Source organism: Hyaena hyaena, unplaced genomic scaffold (assembly GCF_003009895.1).
Source record: "Hyaena hyaena isolate Hyena2069 unplaced genomic scaffold, ASM300989v1 scaffold_121, whole genome shotgun sequence".
Lineage (NCBI taxonomy): Eukaryota > Metazoa > Chordata > Mammalia > Carnivora > Hyaenidae > Hyaena > Hyaena hyaena.
The window spans coordinates 2,341,760-2,364,841 of NW_024080753.1; the positions used below are offsets into that span (position 1 = coordinate 2,341,760).

General features: G+C 63.8%; 1 protein-coding gene across 1 annotated transcript in view; it reads left to right on the forward strand.

Annotated features, from left to right (window-relative positions):
* The window catches only part of SCN5A (sodium voltage-gated channel alpha subunit 5), a 73,052-nt gene that overhangs the window by 6,457 nt on the left and 43,513 nt on the right, over positions 1-23,082 (forward strand). The window contains exons 3-11 of the mRNA XM_039237226.1: positions 3,812-3,901; positions 4,921-5,049; positions 10,794-10,885; positions 14,322-14,552; positions 16,160-16,223; positions 17,268-17,409; positions 17,702-17,899; positions 18,964-19,143; positions 19,800-20,162. Of these exons, the coding sequence (XP_039093157.1) occupies positions 3,812-3,901; positions 4,921-5,049; positions 10,794-10,885; positions 14,322-14,552; positions 16,160-16,223; positions 17,268-17,409; positions 17,702-17,899; positions 18,964-19,143; positions 19,800-20,162 (1,489 nt within the window). The remainder of the gene's footprint in view (positions 1-3,811; positions 3,902-4,920; positions 5,050-10,793; positions 10,886-14,321; positions 14,553-16,159; positions 16,224-17,267; positions 17,410-17,701; positions 17,900-18,963; positions 19,144-19,799; positions 20,163-23,082) is intronic.

The window sequence follows — 23,082 nt, forward strand, 5'->3', positions numbered from 1 at the left end:
CCCCCCCCCCCCCCCGCCCCTGGCATTCCCGCCAGGGCCCCGCCATCCGGGCACAGGCAGCCCTGGGCAGCTGTTTACAAGCGTCAGCCTGTGAGGGCGTCTCGCCTGGGGAGTTTATTTAAAATGCGGATTCCTGGCCCTTCCAGCCCGGAACCTCCAGGGAAGCCGCAGGGGGCCGCAAGCCGCCTATTTTTTTTTTTTCTTGATTGAAGTATAGTTCAGGTGCCATACAATTTATCATTTTTTAAAATGTACAACTTAGTGGATTTTAATATATTCTTAACGCTGTGCAACCTTAACCACTATCTAATTCCGGCACATTCCATCACCCCAAAAAGGAGCCCTGTGCCCATTAGCAGTCGTTATGCGTTTGGAAGGCACACAGATTTCCTGCTTTGAATAGTGAATATTCACTCTGCTGATGCTCTTTTGTATTGTAGTTAACGCGCACACACACACACACACATACACACCCCATAAAATTTAGCATCTCAAGCCATCTTGAAGCGTAGGGTTCGGTGGTGTTTACTGTACGCACGTTGTCACGCAGCAAAGGCCTACCACCTCTGCGTCTCGCAAAACCGAAAGTCTGCACCCTGGTCGGCTTCCGTTCTCACGTCCGTTCAGACAGCCACGGAGCCACCCGGGTGCCCGTCCCTGCGCTCGGCCCTTCGGAAAGGGCAGGGGGCGAAGGCAAACTGAGGAAAGGGCAGGGGGGCGGCCCCCGCTCTCGGAGCCACTCGCTACTAGCGGTCCAGGCATACGCACTGTGCTCCGCTCGCGGTGGGTCCCTGGAAATGGCCTACAAAGTAACTACGGGATGTATTTTTGTTAGAATCCTGCAGGACGTGTTCCTGCCAGAATTAAATAAAAGCAGCCAACCGACGCCCAACTGCGCCACAGCCGCATCCAGAGAGGCCTCACGTTCACGCCGAGAAGCTCTCTGCCTTCCCGGGTGCATAGGGTCTGTTCGCAGAGTCCTCCCACGTTTCTCTGGCAGATTCAAATGGGCAATCAGACCACATGTCTGTGTGTGTTTGTGCGCGTGTGTGCGTGCTCACTGAATAGCAAATATGTGAAAATGCCCCCCACGGCACCCCTTCTGTTCAGGAGGTCTTTTGGGACCCCCCGGGATCTGAAGACAGGCAGGCGGAGTTTCAGGCATTCCCCGCCGCCCACGCGGGCGGTCCTGGCTGGCGTTTTAACCATGAGGCCGGCAGTGGGTGTTTGGGGCAATGACAGGACAGGACTGGCGATGTTCAGCCGAGCCCAGACCCGGAGGGCCGGCCTCGGCCTCTGCCCACACACGGGGCCAGCTCGGCCGTCGGCCCGGACCTGCCCGGGCTGCCAACAGGTGCGCCCTGGCCGGAGCGCACTTGACTCATGTCTGCGGCATTGGCTGCGTGCTGGGCTCCGTGGGGGACCTGGGGACGCTCTGGGCAGAGTCACATGACCAGAGGCACCTCTAGGCAGGAAGAGACCCCACACACAGGAGTAGTTACTGAGAATGATGGAAGGGCCGTCCTCAAGGTCGGGAGAGCCACGCAGGGACTCAGCGGTCAGGCGGCGGAGACCGGAGCTCGCTGCACCTCATCCTAACCCCTTCTGTGCCTGGAAAAGCCAGGACGGCAGCTCCTGTCATTCGCCCCCCGGGACCCAGGCCCTGGCTGCCCGGCCCTTCCCTGAGCCTCGCTGCCGGCGTTCAGCCCCCCTGCATCTGTCCAGCCACGTGTTCTGGTCCAAGGCAGCGGGTCCACACTGCCGTCCTCCGTTCTCCACTCTAGTGACATCAGTGAGAGGGGTCTCCCCAGGCGGCCCACCTGGCCTCCGCGACCAGCTGCACTGAGGGATTGGTGAAGGAACCCTGCCCAGTCGTGCGGGCGTGTCTAAACGACTCCTCCAGGAAGCCTTCCTGCCCATCCCCGACAGAGGCAGGTCTGGGTTCTCGTAACAACCCCTCTGGGGCTTTTCAGCCTCCCTGTCTCCCACCCGGGGCCAGGCACACGTGCCCCTTAGCGTTGTTCTTGAAAATGACAACTAAGTGCATTCCTCCCCTGGGTGGCAGTGTGCTCACGCTTCACAGAGCCCTTCACACGTCAGGCCAAGTGTGGGGTAGCAGTCCCCGCCCCCCGGCGGGCGAGGACCCGCGGCAGCCCCCGGCCCTGCAGGCGGGGCCCTGGGTGGGGTCAGGCAGAGACGGTGCCGCAGGGCTCCGGGCGCGGAGGGGGGTCTGTGCCGGGCCCGCCGGGCTCCGGGCTCCGGGCTGGGCTGTGCGTTGACCAGCTTTGCACCCATGGTCTGTGGCGGCTCCATCAAATGAGCACAGACGTAACGGCTGAAAACACAAACCTATCATCTTCAGGTTCTGGAGGTCAGAAGTCCGAGGGGTTCTCAGCTGTAATCAGTGTGGGGGCAGGGGGGGGCTGGTCCCCGGGCGGCGCCAGGGGAGAATCTCTTTCCTAGTCTTGCCCAGTTTCTAGAGGCTGCGTGGACTCCTTGGCTTGTAGCCCCGCCGTGTGCAAAGCCAGCAACCGCTGGTGGTGTTTCCCACGTGGCTCCTGTGTCCCTCTTTCACTTAGAAGGACTCTGTGGTGACATTGCCCCCAGACAAAAGTCCCCTTTGCCGTATATGCACGTCCCCACCTGCCAGGGGTTCGGATGTGGTTGTCTGTGCTGCGGGGGCGGAGGGCCGCCCTTCTGCCGCCGCTGTCGCTTCCTCACCGAACCCTGTGCCTCAGTCTCCTCCCGTACGAAAGGGACACCAAATCCCCCTCATAGGGCTGTTGGGAGAGCTGACTTAGTTCACGGCTACAGAGAGCGGAGCCTGGCCCCTGGGAAGGGCTCAGTAAATATTTCAGGGTTCGCCTGGGACCCCCAGTCGTGGCTCTGTGGGGTGCATAACTGCTTGAGGGGCAAGTTACCTGCCCAGTAAGGAAAGCCTCAGTGCATGCTCCTGCTCAGACGGGGTGCTCCTGCTCAGAGGGGGTGCTCCTGCTCAGGGGGGTGCTCCTGTTCAGGGGGGTGCTCCTGTTCAGGGGGGTGCTCCTGTTCGGAGGGGGTGCTCCTGCTCAGAGGGGGTGCTCGTTCAGAGGGGGTGCTCCTGCTCGGTGGGTGCTCCTGCTCGGGGGGGTGCTCCATCTCGGGGGGTGCTCCTGTTCAGAGGGAGTGCTCCCGCTCAGAGGGGGTGCTCCTGCTCAGAGGGGGTGCTCCTGCTCAGGGGGCGCTCCTGCTCAGGGGGTGCTCCTGCTCAGGGGGGTGCTCCTGTACAGAGGGGGTGCTCCTGCTCAGACGGGGTGCTCCTGCTCAGGGGGCGCTCCTGCTCAGGGGGGTGCTCCTGTACAGAGGGGGTGCTCCTGCTCAGACGGGGTGCTCCTGCTCAGACAGGTTGCACCTGCTCAGAGGGGGTGCTCCTGCTCAGGGGGCGCTCTTGCTCAGGGGGTGCTCCTGCTCAGACGGGGTGCTCTTGCTCAGGGGGTGCTCCTGCTCAGACGGGGTGCTCCTGCTCAGGGGGGCGCTCCTGCTCAGAGGGGGCGCTCCTGCTCGGGGGGTGCTCCTGCTCGGGGGGTGCTCCTTCTCAGGGGGGTGCTCCTGCTCGGGGGGTGCTCCTTCTCAGGGGGGTGCTCCTGCTCAGACGGGGTGCTCCTGCTCAGACGGGGTGCTCCTGCTCAGGGGGTCCTCCTGCTTGGGGGGTGCTCCTGCTCAGACGGGGCTGCAGAGAGGGGAGGGCAGGGCCAGCCGCGCTGACGTGGGCAGGACCCTGCGGGGGTGGCCGGGCCGGGCCCTGCACGCGGCTTTCCTTGACCTGGGCCACGCTCTTCAGCATGCTGATCATGTGCACCATCCTGACCAACTGCGTGTTCATGGCGCAGCACGACCCTCCGCCCTGGACCAAGTATGTCGAGTGAGTACAGCCGGGCCCCTCTAGCCGGCCCCTCCCGCCCTTCCTTTCCATCCCGCGCTGTGGCCCCCGAAGCCACCCCAGAAGTCGCCCGAGGGACTCGCACACCCGGAGGGTCCTTGGCCTTCCTTCCTTGGCCCCCGCGGGTCCTGCCAGCTCCGCACCCTGAGCCGTGCGGTGAGGGGAGGGAGCCCCGGGGAGCAAAGCGGAGAGTCCTTCCCGCGCCGCCCCCACGAGGACTGATCGCCGGAGGAGCCGGAGCTAAAACACAGTAACTTCCCGAGCCCTTAGCGTGTGCCAGGCCCTGCCTAGAACGGTAAGCCCGTGTCCCTTGACCCTCAGGGTAGCCGATGGGACAGGCGTGGCCACCATGCCCCTTTGACAGAAGAGGAGGCTGGGAGTTGGTGGCTCATGGCGTGGCCAGGGCTGTGGCAGCCGGGCAAAGCGCCGCAGGGTCCTCACCTCAGGACTGTCTCCGTCGCCTCCCATGACCGTTTGCACAGTTTCAGAGAACTGCTTCCAGCACTTTCTTCCCAACGGAAGTCCCTTACCCACAACGTTTATGGAGATGTGAGCGGCTCCTGGGGGCCCGTGGAGCCTGCTTCCAGAAACTGACAGTGCTAGGGGAGCGTCTCTCCCCGCAGCGGCGCAGGCCGGGGCTGGGAGTCTGCAGCCCACCCCACCCAGCCTCGGGCGCTGGAGCCGCACCCCTGTGCGCCCAGCCTAGACGGCGGCCCCGCCTCCGTAGGCAGCTGAGGGACCGTGGCCCTGTCTGCACCCCCTGGGGAGCCTCCAGCAGTGAGGGAGTGAGGGGATCCGAGTGTCCTCGCAGGGCACACCCAGCGGCCCCCAGGCCCGGGTGAGGACAGAAGTCGAAGGAGCGCCTGGCCCGATGCGTGGAACAAAGCAGCTCACGGGGGTGGCAGAGGCCCTGGTCCGGGGGCTCCCTGAGAGGGGCCACAGGGGGCTCGCGGCGGGCGCCACAGCCGCCCGAGAAACCTGGTCTCCCCCCCTGCCCCCAGGTACACCTTCACTGCCATTTACACCTTTGAGTCTCTCGTCAAGATTCTGGCTCGAGGCTTCTGCCTGCACGCGTTCACCTTCCTGCGGGACCCGTGGAACTGGCTGGACTTCAGCGTGATTGTCATGGCGTAAGTACCCGCTCCTGCGCCGCCCGTGCCACGCCGGGCCCCCCCCGCCCCCTACCCCGGGCTGCGCACACTTGTGCAGGGGCCATCGAGCCGCCCACCTCACCGCCGTCGTGGCGGGCCACGCGGTCGGGCTCGCGGGCTCATCTGCCGCCCCATGGCAGCCCCGCGCTCCAGGAACGTCGTTAAGATGCGGGCTTCACATCCTCTGCCCTTCCCGCCGAGGGAAACCAACGCTTCGGCCCCAAACCTCTGAGCCGCTGCAAACAGTGACATGGATTCCAAGGTGATTGAGAACGAATCAGCAGGAAAGACATGGAGCCCGTGCCAGGCACGCCGGCGCGTCTGCTCTCTCCACTCACACTCCACATTTGGCACATTCTGAGGCACCTCCTTGTGCCCATTTTACAGATGAGAAAACAGGTGCCAAGGACACACAAGGAGCCTGCCATAAAGTGAAGGTGAATGTCCGCGGCCCTGCTGCCGCGCAGGCGGGGGCCCCGCTCCGCTCTCCAGAAAGAGACCCTTGCTGAGGCTGGGCGCAGGGATCCACTCGGGATGTATCGGCAATGGTGCGGCGTTCTGGGGGGTGGCTAATCAGGGCGGGCCTCCTGTGCAGGAGTTACGGCCAGGGCTCGGCGGTCAAGCCCTCCCTGAACACCCACTGTGCGTGCAGAACCCAGCGTGCGCAGGCCTGGGCACCCCCGTAGGCAGGAAGCAGATCCCCCACCCCCCGACTTGAGGAAGGACAGTGCTGGCCTGGGCGGTATCAGAGGGTCAGTTCGGCGCCCACTTTCGGGGACCCTCAGACTCCCCAAACCCACCCGGTCATGACAGGTCTGCTCCGCCCCCGATGTGCGTAGCCCTGCCATCAGCTCAGCCGTGCTCTGGGGAGGGGAGGAGAGGGGAGGGGAGCCGGCATCCGGCCCCGCTGATGGGGCGCTTTCCAGCCGAGAGTCTGCCGGTCAGAACATGCATCAGGCCCTGGGTTTCTAGGTGCATTGCTTGCAAACTGACTGCAACTCACCCGTTTACAGGTGGGGGAACTGAGGCTCAGACAGATGCTGCCCCCTGCCAAAGCCAGTGTAGACCTAGGCGTGGGCAGAGCTGTGGGGGAGGAGCATATTGGGGGAGGAGGCAGGAGGTGGGGGCAGAAGTGCGGCCTTGCAGGCCTTCGTGCAAGCCCCGGGGGGGGGGGGAGAGCCATGGGCAGTTGAGAGCAGGGAGTGATGTGACCTAAGCTACATTAAAAAAAGTCTTAGTGTTTATTTTATTTTTGAGAGAGAGACCGAGCGTGAGCAGGGGAGGGGCAGAGAGAGAGGGAGTCACAGACTCTGAAGCAGCTCCAGGCTCCGAGCTGTCAGCACAGAGCCCGACGCGGGGCTCGAACCCACGAACCGTGAGATCATGACCTGAGCCGAAGTCGGACGCCTGATGGACTGAGGCAGCCAGGCGCTCCCTGAGCTGCATTTTACAAGTTCACCCGGAGGCTGGGGGCTGTGTCGGCAGCTGGGGGAGGTGGTGGCGGGGATGAGGTGTAAGTAGGGGAGCTGAGGGACAGGCTCGGGTTCTGGAAGAGCTTCATGGGCTGAAAGGAGACCCCACGGTGGTGTGGGCTTGGGCAGCTGGGTGGCACGGCTACCGTTTGTTAAAATGGAGGGCGAAGGGAGGAGCTGGCTGAGGGAGGGAGGAAACCAAGAGTCCAGATCGGAATGCATTAAGTTTGAAAGCCTCCACGGTGAGATACGGAGTGGGCACTGGCTATTCCGGTCGAGAGCAGGGAAGGGGGTCCGAGGTGGGGGTACATATTTAGAAGCCATCAGGGTGCAGATGATCCTTGCAGGCAGGAGACCAGATGAATCATCTGGAGTGAGCGTGGCTGGGGAGAGGACGGCGTCTGGGGACTGTACCACCGGACGCTCCGGCGTCTCGAGGTCAAGAAAGAAGGGGTGAGCAAAGGAGCCCGGAGGGGACTGCCAGGGAGGGTGGAGGAAAGCGGGGATAGGACTGTCCTGAAAGCCAGCTGATGGCCGTGACAGCACTGACAGCCTCGACCGGAGGAGGGGGCGACATACGGCGGATCAGACAGGGCTCAGGAGAGAGCGGGGTGAGTATGGACATCCCACTTGTGGGGTTGCCGGCCGGGGCTGGGGAGCCGGGCAGAGGGGCGCTATTAAAGAGAGAGGTGTCACTGTAAGCGGCTGGGCACGGCTCCGGGGAGAAGGGGAGCGTGCGGCTGGAGGGCGACCACAAAGCCCTGGAGCCGGCCCGAGGGCTGGGGCCCCGGGGCCCCGCTGGAGCAGAGCACTGGCCTGAAGAGCGGGGAAGGCGGGACTTCTGATGGATTCGTAGAGTCGATGAGACGAGAGGAACTTCTCTTCTGATTGCTTCTATTTTCTCCACGGTGAGAAGCGGGATCATCAGCTGAGCTCGCAGAGTGGGGAGGAACGTCTGCAGTTTGAGGAGCCAGGGAGCCCCCCATGCTGAGCTGGGACGCGGCTCGGACTTGGGAAGGGGCGAGCTCGCCGTGCCAGGCCCAGGCTCCCCGGGCCCGTGCGCCTCGCCGAGGCCTGCCTGCCTCCACTGGCACCGGAGCTGGCGGGGACGAAGCAGGGCACAGCCTCAGAGGCCGGCAGACATTTCCCAAGTTCCTGAGCATCGCACAGAGAGGGCGCTCACGCCCCCGGGCCGCAGGGACCCGCTGGAAGGGCCCGTCTCTGCCCTGGGCTGCGTTCGGCCCTATGAAAACTGGCTGCCGCGGTAATGCAGTGACACGCGTGCCGCTGGAGCCGAAGCGGCTCCGTAGCGCGGGCTCCTAGGGCCGCCAGAGGAGCCCCGGGCGGCAGCGCTGCTGGTTTCTGGACCTCCCCGCCGCCCGCCGCGCACACGGGGCTCCGGCTCCGGGAGAGCCCACCACTCGCCCCGAGTTCTGGAATGAATCAGCAGCAGCGCAGGAACTAAATCCAGGTCTCCTTCCCGGAGAGGCGCCGAGGTCTGGTGTTTCTGGCCAGGTTTCCACCTGATCCCTCACTCGCTCAGTGTGAAGGTGCGGGAGGGTCCGTCCGGGTTACCAGGCAGCCCGCCCGACAGCGCCCCTCCAGCCGGAGTTCTTCCTGGGGGTCCCTCCCCGCTGGGCATTACCTGACAGTTAGCACAGCCTCCCACCTCCTGGGGTTGTTATGGAAACCAAACCTGGAGGGGAAGGGAGGCGGGGCAGAGAGGAGAGGGTGGGCTGCACCTCTGCCCAGCAGCCCAAGGGGGGGTGTCTGCATCGATAGCAGGGCTGCACTGCAAGATGGGGGTGGAGCGGGCGGAGGGTGAGGGGCGGCCCTTCCTCGGCTTCCTAAAGGGCTTCCCCTGCCCTAGGGCTGGGGTGACAGGTGGGGTCCTCACCCCCCAGCCTCTGCCCCTTCAGGGCCCGTGACCCACCACCCCAGCTGCCCACCCCTGCCCTGCAGCGTGGCCGGAGCAGGAAGAACAGAGGGGCGTGGGGGAGCGCTGTGGTGGCCCCACGGCGGCCCTTTGCCAGATGCGGGGTCTCTTACCGCGCATGTCAGGCCCCCACGTGGGAAGCAGCCGGGCTGACGGAGCCGGAGCTCAGCAGGGCAGCGGCCGCAGACGCGCAGAGCCCTCACGCAGCCCTGCGTCTCCCCAGCAGACTCCTTCCCAGGACTGCCTCCCACTCGGGTCCTGACTGCACACCCGGCCCCGTCCTCGGCCGCCGGGCTGGGCTCGCGCGCCTGCCAGGAGGGGGCACCCACCTTGGGATCGTGGCTTCTCTGCTCAGCACCGGCTGCTGAGGAGGCGGGCGGTGAACGGAGGGCGAGCCTGAGGGTGTGCGGACGCTGGGACAGGCAGACAGGCAGCTCCAAGCTGTAGACAGACAGGGCTCCGCTGGAGATGCGGGGGACACGCGGGCTCCGCAAGGGATGACGGGGGACACGCGGGCTCCGCAAGGGCCGAGAAGGTTGACGGGAGGACGGCTGGCTCTCTGGATCTGCACGGCGCTCTGCTCCCTCCCTGTGAACAGAGGAGACAACCTCAAAGCCAGCATCCTGAGCACGAGGAGCCGCTGTCCCAGGCCACGGCCACCGCCACGCTTACTTGCCCGGCAGCAGGAAATGGGGCCCAGAGCCACCAGCAGGCCGCCGCGCCACGTGACGGCATCAGCAGTGTCCCAACCTGACAGCCTTGTGGCAGCACCACGTCGAGACGGAAAGTCCAAGCCTGAGAGAACGTGGGACAGAGGTGTGGGGATCTGAGTCACCACAGAGAGTGATGGTACAAGTAAAGAGGAAGCTTGGGCCAAATTAATAGGTGTATATGGGCCAGAACAAGGGAGGTGACTTCTACGCCCCATGGGAAGTTGGTGCTGCACCAGAGAAAGATTTACAGGCTGAAGTGACTCCAGGGGAGGGGACAGGAGCCGCCCCACAGAAAGGATCCGGTGTCGCCTGGAGAATGTGTCTGCGGACTTCCCGCCCCTGAAGGGATGTGGGGAGTTGAGCAGGGGCAGGCATGGTCCCCGGGCCCCACGAAGACGGAGGTGCCCCACAGTGAACATAGCGGAAGCTGGTGTGACCCTGGGTCCGAGCTGGGCCGGCGGGGGCCCGGCTGGCTCCGGGATCTGAGTGCCCCGACAGCCGGCCGGCCCTGCAGACGCCCACAGCTCAAGCAGACCCGGAAGCTTCCAGCAGAGCGGAGGGGCCCGGAGGTCCAACTGGGGGCCGAGTGACCCCCGCAGTGTCAGCCCGCCCTCGGCACTCACACGCCTCCCTGGTCTGATGGCGCTAAGACAGCAGGCCAGACGCGCTCGGGTAAAAATCGGACGCCGAGTCCACTGCCCTTGGTTCAGCACCAGACGCCTCCGCCCAAAGGCTGGGCACCCTGGGTGTGAAGAGTCTTTGGTTAAATGTCACGAGCCGCTTGCCGTGGGCCCAGTGGTCCTGGCCGCCCACGCAGCTCCTGGACATCCTGGTCACGTGGCCCATCCACGCGTGGCCTCACACTCTGCTTGGGCCCCTGCCCCCCGGAGACCGCCCCTCCCTCCTGTGCCTGTGAGGACCACGGAGGGACGACTGTCCGCGGTGTGGGTGGGACGGCCCACGTCGCTCGGGCCCAGGCAAACTAGAAGGCCGCTCAGTGCTGAGGTCGCCCCTCCTGCGTAGCCCCACGGTCGTCCTTGGGGGTCTTCAGAGGCCTCGGGGTGAGCCTGAGGGGGACTCGGCCGTCAGAGGCGCAGCTGCCCTTCCGTGGCGATCCCAGCCAGGACGCGGGGGTCCCGCGGATCAAGGTGGCCGGGCGCAAGCCGATCACAGGCCACAGAAGAGGCCACACAAAACCGGGACCAGGGACGTGGCTGCTCTGTCAGCGGGCCTGACACCCCGGGGAACGGCCCCCCTCTCCACCCCGCTGGGTCCTCAGCCTCAGCCCCGCCGTGTGGTCCCGTGTCAGCGGCCCCCGTGGCTCGGACGGTGAGGCAGGGTGGTTGCCTCCCGGGGCCGGTTACCCGACCATCACCGAACCCGACCATCAGCGAGAGAGCCGCCTGCTGTGCGGGCGCCCTCGAGCCACCGCACCCAGGTCCCGCCTCACCGAGGTCGCGGCGTCAGAGCTGAGATGAGGAGGAGAGCCTGAGGGAGGCCATCGGCGCCCTCCCTGGGGCAGGGGGGGGCGGCGGGCTGGTCGGGGAGGGCCGGCTGAGCTGCTGCTTTGTAATCCCCAATAACTGTGGTTTGATTCTGCAGGTATGTATCAGAAAATATAAAACTAGGCAATTTGTCGGCTCTTCGAACTTTCAGAGTCCTGAGAGCTCTAAAAACTATTTCGGTTATCCCAGGTAAGATGCCCGGATTCGCCTCTCAGATCTCAGCTACAGTGACTCTCTCTCTGTCTCCCTCCCCGCCCCCAACCGTGTGTCTGCCGTTGGCGTGTCGTCACTGTCTGGTGTGTGACTCCCCCTGTTACAGATACACAACTGAATTTGTGGACCTGGGCAATGTCTCAGCTTTACGTACCTTCCGAGTCCTCCGGGCCCTGAAAACTATATCAGTCATTTCAGGTGAAAATCAGGTTAAATGCCAAGGCTGGAGGGACACACGGGGGCCTTCCCTGCCACCTGGGAGCCACGGCCGCCGTCGGGAAGGCCTCTCCGAACGTGCCTGTCACCAGAATACCTTTCCCAGAGCTCGGGCGTGGGGGCTGGCGGCGGCGGACACGGCTGCCCCCTCAAAGCCTCACGCGGGGCCTCGGGGCTTCCCGCCCCAGCAGAGCCCACCTTCACGGATGCCGGGGGGGCACACAGCACCCGCGTACGTCCGGGGTTGAACCCAAATTCTTCCCAAGATAGCGATGTCGTTCCCAAACCGACCTCGGCGCTCTGAATAGCTAAGAGCTTGTATATGAATTGCTTCCGCCTGAAGCATCGTCCTCCAATAAGGAAGCCAAAAAACTGGGCTTGAGGAGAACCACACACGCAGCAGAAAGGGAAAACTCGAGGCTGAGTGCCCCGTCTGGTGACAAGTAGCCGCCGCCGCCGCCCCCGTTTGCGAGGCAGAGCGTACTCTGTGGACAGGCGTCCCCCGGCCTTGGTGTCTAACAGCCCTCGCTGCATGGTGCGGTAGAGGTTAGCAAACCGTGCATGGTAGCCTCAGGACGAAATTCTCCTTGACAGATGTTGGCAATTGTACCGGGAACTCTAAGCCCGGGTGGCCTCTCTGGAAAGCCAGTCCCCATCCATCCAGGAAAGCTCTCGAAGGCTTCTGATGAATTTCACAGCCCAGGGGCAGCGCCCAGAGGTTCCCTCCAGGGCCTCTTCTGCGCAGGAGAAGGCACTTGAAGAAGGCAGCTGGAGAGACGGGCTGGGGCCCCTGGTCTGGGAGGGGTCGGAGCTGAGGGTAGGAGTAGGTGAACCAGGTGGTGGCGTCCGTTGCTGATTTGGAAAGCCACACGGCCTGTGCCCTTGACCTGGACCCATGGAGCTGCCGCTGCCCCGGGGAGGCAGGGACCCTGCTCTGAGCTCCCTGGAGGACTTCATGTTCTCCCTTGATGGGGCTAATCATCTTCTGAGAGGACCCCCCACTTGTGCTGGGTTCAGACTGAGCCCCACGGGAGGTGCACGGGGCCGTCTGTCGCCAGCCTCCCGTGAGAGGCCGAGACTCCTGCCGAGAGCCAGTAGCAGGTGAGGCAGCCTGGCCTCGGCGCACGCAGCCACCTCCACTGACACAGGCATTGTCGTTGACCTTGGCGCGCAGCCACGTCAGGAGCCTGGGGTCCCAGGGACACCTCCCATCATACAGCCACGAGATCTGAGCAGCACACTGGCCACAGCTTGAGAAGAGGCACGTTCTGGGCTGTTTTATGAGAAAGCCTAGCAGGGGACAATAGTTCTCAGCCCTGGGGAAACGGGGGGGGGGGGGCGCCAGCCCCCGCCCCACCCAAGCTTCCAGCAACCCAGTGAGGTAGCAGGCAACAGACTCCGAAAGTGGTCCTTAGGAAGATACTGTGGTCAGCATTATGGAAGTCCCCCTGGAGGAGGGGTCCCCTGAGCTGAGGCTTAAAGAGGCTTGGCCCTCTCCAGACCTCGGTCTCCTCCCCTACAAAACGGGAATGAAACCAGAACGGCTGGGGCTCTTCGCCCAGCCTGTTAGAACCTCAGTGGCAGGACTTTCCCAGCGGATCCCTGGGACCCTTCCCTTCCTGGGTCTTTTCAGAAAGAACTCCATTGCCCCAGTGGACGAATTCTTGCCGGAAGGGAAGTCTGTCATCAATTTGAGAACTATTTAAAAGACTGGATTCTGTGCTCACCAACTGATTGTCCCCATGGACACTGAGTCCACAGACCAGGAGGTGCCGTGCTGGCCCTGGAGTAGAGGTGGGGTCCACTCTAGGGGTGCAGGTTGCTGCCCACCGCCTCTTGCTCGGTGCCCCCCGCCCCCCCCCCGACATAGAGTATGGGCAGGGCCCGCAGGCCGGGTGAGCAGAACCAGCATGCACCCCCTGAGGGGTCTGCTAGAGACCAGGGGCGCTGGGCGACAGAATGGGACCCGCCCCCGCCACTCCCAGCCGGCCCCGCTAGGTCCGCGCCTGCCCGGGCCAGTTGCCAGCATCTGCCAGGATGATTTCCACAGAGCAGCCAGGTGCCTCTGGGCCGTGCCAGGCAGCAGTGCCAGGGGCACAGGGGAGGGCTTCCCCTCCCGCCTCCTGCTTGCCCCTCGCTGCCTCCCTGCTCGAGGTCATGGGCACAGCAGCTGCGGGCACGGCCAGCCTACCATGGGTGCTCCTAACACATTAACCGGCTGAACGGTGGAGGGATGGATGGATGGATGGATGGATGGATGGATGGATGGATGGATGGTTGGATGGGTGGGTGGATGGGTGGATGGAGCTTAATCTGAGATCTGGCCGCTTTGATGGGGGGTGGGGAGTGGGGCGGGGGAGGCAGGGCCCTGCTGCCGGCAGAGAAGCCCCCTCGCTCCGGAGGCTTGGCTCGAACTTGCCGTAGGACAGTAGCTCAGTGTCAGACCAAAGGCGGCTACACGTGCTTCTCTGCCACCTCGCTGTGCGGTGCTGGCTTCTGCGGGGAGCGGGACCATGCAACTAACACGCCCCGGCCTCCTGCTTTGGGGGGATGGGATGGATGAGAGGGTCCCAGAGCGCAGGGGCAGGGGAGGGAAATGCAAATGTGGTCAGCCCCTCCCCTGCCCCTGAACCTGACCTTTCCCATAGGTGGGGCCCTGGCCGGGACAGACCCCTTAGGGTCTTGCCAGACCTCCTGACAGCCCCCCATCTGCCACGCACCCCCCACACCCCTCTACCAGGAGTGGCCTGTGCCTCTCCACCTCAAGGACCAGGGCCGGCGCCCTTCCGCTGCCCTGGAATGGGCCTGGACCTCGGTGCCCTTCCCGCGGGGCACATTTAAAGGACGAGGCCTGGCCCACCTTGGGACCAGCCAGATGGGGACAGGCTTCCTTCCTCAAGAAACCAGCACTTCCCGCACCCATTTCACGTATGGGGCTAGTGGAGAGCACAGAGGCCAGGGCCCTTCTGAAAATACGAGGCCACACTGGACCTCTGCCCTGCGAGGGTCAGGACAGAATCCCAGTGATGGAGGAAAGGGGGGCTTTGGGTCTGGAAAGCCCGAAAGAGGCCTCCTCCCCCTGCCCCCCCCAGGATGGCCCCCCCGGCCCAGCACCCCCGCAGGCCCGGCCCCCACCTGGAGGAGCGGGGAGTGCAGGGCCCCAGGGTGAGCCCCCGCGCGTTCCTGCCTCCCCCAGGCCTGAAGACCATCGTGGGGGCCCTGATCCAGTCCGTGAAGAAGCTCGCCGACGTGATGGTCCTCACGGTCTTCTGCCTCAGCGTCTTCGCCCTCATCGGCCTGCAGCTCTTCATGGGGAACCTGAGGCACAAGTGCGTCCGCAACTTCACAGAGCTCAACGGCACCAACGGCTCGGTGGAGGCCGGCGGCCTGGTGTGGGACTCCCTGGACCTCTACCTCAACGACCCAGGTGCAGGCGCGCTCTGCGGCCCGACGGGGCTTTGCGAGGCCTCACAGGCCCGACCAGAGGGCAGGCCTCGCCCCAGGGCCGCTGGAGCCCTCCCTGATCCCCCGGAGACCCAGAGGGGTGCTCAGGGGACGCCAGCCCCCGCCCTTCGAGGCTCCCGGAGAGCACGGACGGGGAGCGGGCTTGGGGCCTGCCCTCGTGAGTCCTCAGGCTCGATAGGGAGACGCAGAGGAGCGGAAGGCTGGAGCCAGAGACGCATCTGGGGGTGGCAGTGGCTGGAGGTGGGACTGACCACAGAGTCGGGAATGGGGAGACGGGCCTGCCTGCCGAGAGAGGAGGGTCAGCTCGAGAGAGCGGGTTAGTGAGCAGCTGTAGCACGTGAGGCTTCCGATGGGAGCCCCCCTCCCCACGGGAGGTTTCAGCTGACTGCAGTGATCCTCGCCGGGGCGTGAATCCTACGCGTGTGTCCCCCAGGACCCCGAGAGCGTGGGAACAAACTCGGTGATGGCAGAGTTCCGTGCGCCCCTCCTCTGGTTTCGCTGTGGTTTTCTGTTCTCCAGGCCGATGGCCAGCACCCGTCTTAACCAGTGCCATCAGCCTGGGTCAAGCGCAGCCGCTGGTGCAGGCCCCTGAGCGGCCTCTTCCGGACACCAGAAATCCACTTGGGAAGAAGGAACAGACCAAAACGCAGTGACTCGATTTGCTTAGGGTTCAGCTGTGGCCGCACAGCAGTGGTTCTCAAACCTTGATGTGTCCCAGTCACTTGGAAGGCTCCAGAAAAAACGCGCTGCTGGGCCCCAGCCCCTGCGTTCCTGAGTCAGTAGGCGGTGCCGGCACTCAGGAAGTTAGTTACCTTTCTACCCAGACCCCAGTGGGTGCGTGATGCCGCTGGTCCGGGGACCTGGAGAACCGGGGCAGGAAACGAAGGTGGGTGGCGATGGTGACAGGGACTGACAGACGGCCACAGAGAGGAGAGGCAGGACTGCCGTGCAGCCCCGGCCTGTGTGAGCAGAGTGCGGTATTGCCGCGGCCAATGTAGTGGGCATCACTCGCGCCACCTGTGCACGAAGAGGTGGCCCAGACAGGGGCGCCTGGGCGGCTTCGCTGGTTGAGCGTCTGACTCTCAGCCTCAGCTCAGGTCTTGATCTTGGGTTCATGAGTCCAGGCCCCGAGTTGGGCTCTGTGCTGGGTGTGGAGCCTATTAAAAAAATGGGGTGCAGACGGAGCCAGGCAGGAGCCTGCCAAGACTGTGCAGTGACTCAGTAGCCCGGCTCTGCCCAGACCCCTGCCTCCTGGCTCGGGCCTCTCTGGCCCTTACTGTCCTGCGGAGGGGCTCAGGGCAGGGTACGGAAGAAGCTCCCTGCGGGGACTTCCTGGCTCTTCCGGGACTCTGGGGACCACTGGCAGCTGAACGTCTGAGGTACAAGAAGCAGGCCCGGGAAGCAGCTGGAATCGCCCCAGGCCCAGCCAGGCAGAGGGTAGGGGGCAAGGGCAGGGGCGGAGGAGGCACCACGGCAGCGTCTCTATCTCCCCAGGGCCCTGGGTGTGAGGCAAGAACCCTGGCAGGCTGGGCCACGCGGGCCCTTCACCATCGGATGTTTCTCTTTCAGAAAACTACTTGCTCAAGAATGGCACCGCCGACGTGTTACTGTGTGGGAACAGCTCCGACGCCGGGTACGTGGCGCCCATCCCCCAGAAGGGGTGAGGCGAGGGGAGGGGGCCAGGCGTGGGGGGAGGGGTTCCCCGGTGCTTCCTCAACAGACTGTGCTTTGAGTTTATGCCCTTGACCCCAGGCTTTCCCTGCTTCCGTTCCCTGCCGGAGGCCTGGTGTCTTGTCCACACCGCCCCCAGCACGGGGAAGACGGCTCTAAGGGGATTGAAAAAAAGGCCAGGGGCTCAGACCTGCGGGGCTGGTGAACAGGGCCTGCAGTGCCCCCACCAGCCCGACCCTGGTTCCCTTTCTTTCCAGAAGCCCCCCAGGGCCGCCCTCCCCACCCACCCCCGTCTCTACTCCCTCCCTGCCCACCTGCCCACTGGGTCAGGAGTGAGCTGCCCCCAATGGCCTGGAGTCTCCTCCAGGGCAAGCGGAGCCCACACCTGCAGGCTGGGGGTGGTGCCCAGAGCTGCCCAGTAACCGTGGGCAGCTCCCAGGGCCCCGGGCATCCAGGGTCTGGGTCAGCGTGACTGTGCCACAGCTGTTAGGAGAAGGGGGCCCACAGCTCCGTGCGGGAGGGGCTCCGTGGGGCTGCGGCCCTGCGTCTCCCAGCAGGAAGGTCCAGCCCTTCCTGTCACTAACGAGATGGTCTGGACGGTAGCAGGGGCAGAGGCCCTTGGCCGTGCCCTCCCGCCCCGGGGACCCTCAGCTGCCCCTCCGTGCCTGCGTGCGCAGCCCTGCAGACGGCCCCTCGTTCTCGGGACGAGGCCCCAGGCCGCCCCCCCACCCCCAGCCTGCCCAGCGCGCGGCTCCCGGCGGGGGAAGCAGCCGCAGGAAGAGGCCCGCGAGCCAGCCCCGGGCACCGCCTCCGGGAGGAGAGGGCACTCGGACGGCGGCGGGCACGGCGTGCCGCGCGGGCGGGAGCGGCTGGACGTGGGCCGGGCCGGAACCGCGAGGACAAGTCCCGCCGCGGGGCCCCGCGCTCGCTGCTAGCTCGGGAAGCCGCGGGCGTCTCGGCGGGCGGGGCCCTGGCGGCTGGGGCAGAGTCGCTGTCCGCCCCGCAGGACGTGCCCCGAGGGCTACCGGTGCCTCAAGGCAGGAGACAACCCCGACCACGGCTACACCAGCTTCGACTCCTTCGCCTGGGCCTTCCTGGCGCTCTTCCGCCTGATGACGCAGGACTGCTGGGAGCGCCTGTACCAGCAGGTGCGTGCGCGGCGCCGGAGCGGGCGCGGCCGGGGGGCGGGGGCGGGGGCGCGGCCGGGGGGCGCGGCCGGGGGGCGGGGGCGGGCGCCCTTCCCGCGCGAAGGGCCCCTCTGCGGACGCGGCGTTGCCCCCGTCGCCCGGGGCATCCTGCCCCCGTGTGGAGGCCGCCCCCCCGCCCCCGCCTGCGGCCATCCGCGCCCCCCGGCACAGCCAGGCCGGACGACCCGAACCCCCGTGACCGCGACCCAGCCGGGGTCGCCGCGAAGGTACCCTCTCTCGCCCGCTCCCTCAGACCCTGAGGTCCGCAGGGAAGATCTACATGATCTTCTTCATGCTCGTCATCTTCCTGGGCTCCTTCTACCTGGTGAACCTGATCCTGGCGGTGGTGGCCATGGCCTACGAGGAGCAGAACCAGGCCACCATCGCGGAGACCGAGGAGAAAGAGAAGCGCTTCCAGGAGGCCATGGAGATGCTCAAGAGAGAGCATGAGGTGGGTGGGCAGTGCGGCCTCCGGGCCTCCAGGCCAGCCCCTCGGCTGCCTGCAGGCGCCCGACATCGGCCGGGCGAGGCCAGTGCCGTGCGCGCGGTGCCTGCTGGGTGAAGCTGGTGTCCGGGAGTGTGGTACGTGCTGGGCAAAACTGGTGCCTATGGACATGGCGCCTGCTGCGGAAGGCCGGTGCCTGTCAGCGCGGCGCGTGCTGGGTACGCCGGTGCCCGTAAGCATGGCATCTGCTGGTTAAAAAGCGGGTCCTGCTGGGTAAAACTGGTGTCTGCTGATAAAGGTATTTTAGGTGAATGTGGTGCCTGGTAGGTAAAAATTCGGTATCCAAGTAAAGACAGTGCCTGTTCATGAGGTGCCTGCGAGGTAAAAGTAGTGCCCACTGGGTACAGGTGGCCCTGGCAGTGTGGGGCGTGCTGAGAGAAGCGTTCCCATGACCGTCGTGTCTTCTGAGCGAAGATGGGGCCTGCTGGGTAAAGGGCCTAGTGCATGCTGGGTAAGAGAGCCACGTGGCCCCGGACTGAGTCTGTGCCGGTCTCGGGATGCCTCTGGTAGCTTAGTGAGGAGGGTCCGAGGCCGGAGGCCTGAGCAGCTCGGAACCTAAGCGCCGGCATTACTGCCCTGGTCACTCGTAGTTCCCCACGCAGGGCCTGGAGGCCAGTTACAGAGCGTGCCGGTCAGAAGCCACGTGGACATCCACTTTCTTCCCCCAGCTCCCGTTTGGGCCAGCTGAACCTTCTAGAAGATCTCCTGCTCTCTAGTTCTGTCACTTCGTCTGCTCATTGCCGCCCCCCCCCCCCCCCCCCCGACTGCCCCTCGCACTCTCCCTCTCCCGAGAGCTGCCCACCTCAGCCCTTCTTTCCTCTTCCTGGGACTTGGATTTCTCTGAAAACATGCTGGGTCCCTGGGCTGATGTCTCCGTGATGCCCTTGCCTGGGCTGAGTGTGCAAGTCCACTTCCTGACGGCGAAACGGATACTGAGAGTTGCCTGGCGTGCCGTAGCCTGAGGCCGGCCGGAACCTCAGTGACCAAAACCCGCCCCTCCCCCTGCCCAGGCCCTCACCGTCAGGGGCGTGGACACCGCGTCACGAAGCTCCTTGGAGATGTCCCCTCTGGGCCCGGTAACCACTCATGGAAGAAGACGCAGGGGGAGCAAACGAGTGTCTTCAGGGACAGAGGAGTGTGGGGACGACAGGTTCCCCAAGTCCGACTCGGAGGACGGCCCCAGAGCAATGGTAATCCCCGGCGGGGTTCCAGCCCTTTCGGGTGGCTCTGGCATCAAAAGCCCATCCCGTTGGGCCCCTGGTGCGGTCACGGCCCCTCATGGCTGTTCCCCGAGGAGCATAGCCTTGAGCCCCGTCCCGGGCCTTCCTGTTCCCCATGACCGTCCTTGGAGTGGAGGAGGTCTGGGCAGAGAGACCGGCTAGATGTGGGCGTTACGATGTCCCCACACTCAGCTAGGTCCCCAGCATTGGGGCTGGGGCGGAGATGGGCTGAGACCACACCCCGTGGGGGGGAGGGGTAGGCGCCAGGGACGCGCCCCTGTGAGTCAGGCGCAGGGCTCATTGCCCCGGGTCCTGCCGGGCCAGGCCTGTTTGCGCCTGGAGGACCTTGGCTGCCTCCTCCCCGGGCCCAGCCAGAGCCCCGCCTTCGGGCCCGGTAAGCTTGAATGCCCAGCCCCAGAGGCGCCGGCATTAGGTGAGCAGAGACCCTGGGTGTGCGGGACCTCACCGTGAGTGTGAGCACACTGTGCGTCCGCCCCCCGCCCCCTTCTGAGTGGCCGGCGAGCACTCTGTGGCCCTGGGTGCTCTGAGAAGCTCCCTGGCCTCAGAGGACACCGCAGGGGCCAGGCTGCGAGCTCACGAAGAGCCGGCTTCTCCCTGTCCCCCAGAGTCGTCTGAGCAGCGCCCACGGCCTCAGCAGGACGTCGGTGAAGCCGCGCTCCAGCCGTGGGAGCATTTTCACCTTTCGCAGGCGAGACCTGGGCTCGGAGACAGATTTTGCTGATGACGAAAACAGCACAGCGGGTGACAGCGAGAGCCACCGCACGTCACTGCTGGTGCCCTGGTCTCTGCGCCGGCCCAGTGCCCAGGGACAGGGGTTGTCAGCTCCCAGCCTTGCCCTCAATGGTAAAAGGAACAGCACCGTGGACTGCAACGGGGTGGTCTCCTTGCTGGGGGCAGGTGACCCCGAGGCCACCTCCCCAGGGAGCCGTCTCCTCCGCCTTGTGACGCTGGATCGCCCCCCAGACACGGTGAGCCAGCCCCGCGATGCAGCCCTCCCAGACCCGTCACCAGGGCCACGTCCAAAACACTCACCTGGTGTTTACTGAGCATCTGTTGTATCCTGGGCTCTGGGGGTGAATAAACTTAGGGAAAAGAATCTGGGCCCTCATAGATCTCCACGATAATGGGGGCAGACAGGCAAAGGGCAACGAAACAAAAACAATAGGTGTATGTGTATACATGGTATATAATGTTCATAAACGGGGGTGATAGTTAATATTTAGCGCCAGGTAAAGCTCGGGCATCGGGATGTTATGATGGCACAGGACCAGTGTCCTGTGGCCCTGTGTGTGCCAGCTGTTAGCCCATAGAGTTGCTGACTCCTGGGCAATGCAGGGGGCTCTGGGGAAGGGGCCAGAGTGGCAAGGCGATACTTAGAGGGCTCTGGGCAGCCGTTAGTCACCAAGCCTGAAATGTTTCAGTAATTTACAAACAGGTAAACGTTAGCCCAAATAATAAGTGCTGCAGGAAGGCAAAAGTAAGGATGCAAGAGCGGGAACCCTCACTCGTTAAGTGGCGTTTAAACAAAGACCTAAAGGAGGCAAGAGTGGGAGTCAGGCTGCTTTCCGAAACCCTGGGGGGTGATCTGGCACCCAGGTTCTGGACACAAACTGGGTTTAAATCCCAGCTCGTAGCTTCCCAGCTGGGTGGCAGTGGGCAAGTTACTTTCTCTGCAGGTCTGTCATCTGTAAAGTGAATTTAAAACACCCATCTCACGGTGTTGTGAGGATGGATGGGCTCACACGGCTGTGGCAATCAGGACATCATAAGCCTGTTGATGCTGTGATAATGTCGTAATAACATACTGTCGTTACATCATCTGAGGGGAGCGTGCTCCAGGCCTGCAGAGCAGCCAGTGCAGAGGCCCTGAGGCAGAGGCGTGCCCACCCTACTGAAAGAAATGCCGTGAGGTCAGAATAGCTGGAGCCCAGGGAGCAAAGGGGAAAGGAGTTGAAGTCACCATCAAAAAGGTACCGAGAGGCCAGCCATGCTGACCTTTGACCCCCAGTGCTGTGTCCCGGGCAGCCCACCCAGAAGAAGGACAAATGTGTGGCTTATACCCCAGGGCCTGCAGGAGACGGAGGAGGGGAGACTTCCCAAGGGAGCTAGGAGGAGCCCGGGAGCCTGGATCAGGGAGGGGGAGGGGTGCTGAAGAGAGAGGCCTCACAGCCAGATGGCTGGTTTTGCTCCAGCTCAGATACTGGCTCTGGCCGTGGGACTTGACGCAGGTCAGTGACTCTCTCTGTGTCTCAGTTTCCTCATCAGTTAAGCGGTCAGCAGGTTGTGGTGAGGACAAAGAGGGTTAAAATCCATCTGGTGCTTAGACCTGTACTTGCCTCAGGTTTGAGTCATTATCACCTACCGCCATGATTACTGAGGAGGAGGAGGAGGAGGAGGGAGTAAAGATGCCTGGGGCGCCAGAGACCCTCACACTCCTCCGGGGCAGGGGGCAGGGAAAGGGTCCTAGGAGACTCGTGGGGGCAGATCCCAGCAGCCGTCACCTGGAAGGTGGGGTGTCTTGCCCCCCAGGAGTGCCGGGTCCGGGGGTGGGGGGTGGGCAGGCCTGGCCCTGGAGCCCCGGCCTTGTGCGGCCGATCCAGCAGCCCAGAGCGCTAATAGAATTTCCTAATCTCATTAGGGAGAAAATCATCTCGTTGTGCTGCACACACCAGGAGGAGTCCAAGCTCAAACACTTCATTACTGGGAGCTCTGACTTCACCCTTTCTCACTTCTGTGGGGCCCATTTGTAACCTCAAAGGGATTAGCAGGCCACGGGGCTATTTGGAAAGTTAAAGGAATTAGCAGACCAAGATGGAGACATTGTAAAGTTAAAGAGATTAGCGGCAGAGGCTCCTGGGAATCCCTCCTCAGCTTCCACTGCGTCCGGGAAGACTCTTCCGGTCTGTGGGGCGCATAGTGGGTGCTCAGCCGTCGCAGGAGAGGGAAGAAAGGGCCAGCCCAGCAGACAGCTCATGTTCGATTTATCCCGATTGAGGGGGTAGAGGGTGAAAATCGATTTTGTCCGCTGTCTGTATGAGTGTGCCTGTCCCAGAAGGCCAGGTGGGGTGGGGGGCAGCCGTTCTTCTCCCTCCACACAGTAGACTGTGCCCTCCAATCCCCTGGGCTTCTAGCAGGTCATGGGCAGGGCTAGAACTAGACCCAAGCCTCTGGTTCCCGAGTGATTGTCCATCCAGCCGACACGTGTCCAGTGCCAGCCTGCTGCGTCGAGGTGGAGGCTCCAGGGATGTAGCGGTGAGCAGACGAGAGCTCTGACCTTGTGGAGTTTACACTGTGGCCAGGAACACAGATGGCAGACTGGTCAATATTTCCAGGGAGCAGCAAGGGTCACGGGCTAGAAGGCTGCTAGGGCGAGGGTTGGGGATGGCTCTTAGAATACTCGGGAAGTCCTTCCTGAGGGGGTGACGTTAAAATTGACAGGCAAATGATTTGGGGGGCGAGCCACAAAGATATGGAAGAACAGTGTTGTAAGCAGAGGGAACAGCAAGTACAAAAGTCCTGAAGAAGAGTGGGCTTGACGTGTTCGAGGCCCGTGCAGGGTCAGGTGGGGTGGAAACAGCACGAAGGGATTTGGGTTGTGCAGCCCCCATAGGCACTAGAGTTCAGATTTCGTCTGAGTAGGATGGGAAGCACGGGGTGAGAGGAGGAGAGAACAGTCATGACTTGATTTACTTTGTAAGGGAATCCCTCTCTGCGGCGTGGAGGACAGAGGGAAGAGATGGCAGACTGCACTAGGGAGGTGTATCAGTCAGCTCTGGCTGCAATAATGCTGTGTAACAAAGTGCCCCAGAAGGCAGTGGGTAACAATAAGCCTTTATTTTCACACTCGCTTGTCTGCAGGTTGACTGTGGTGTGACAGATCTAGGTCGG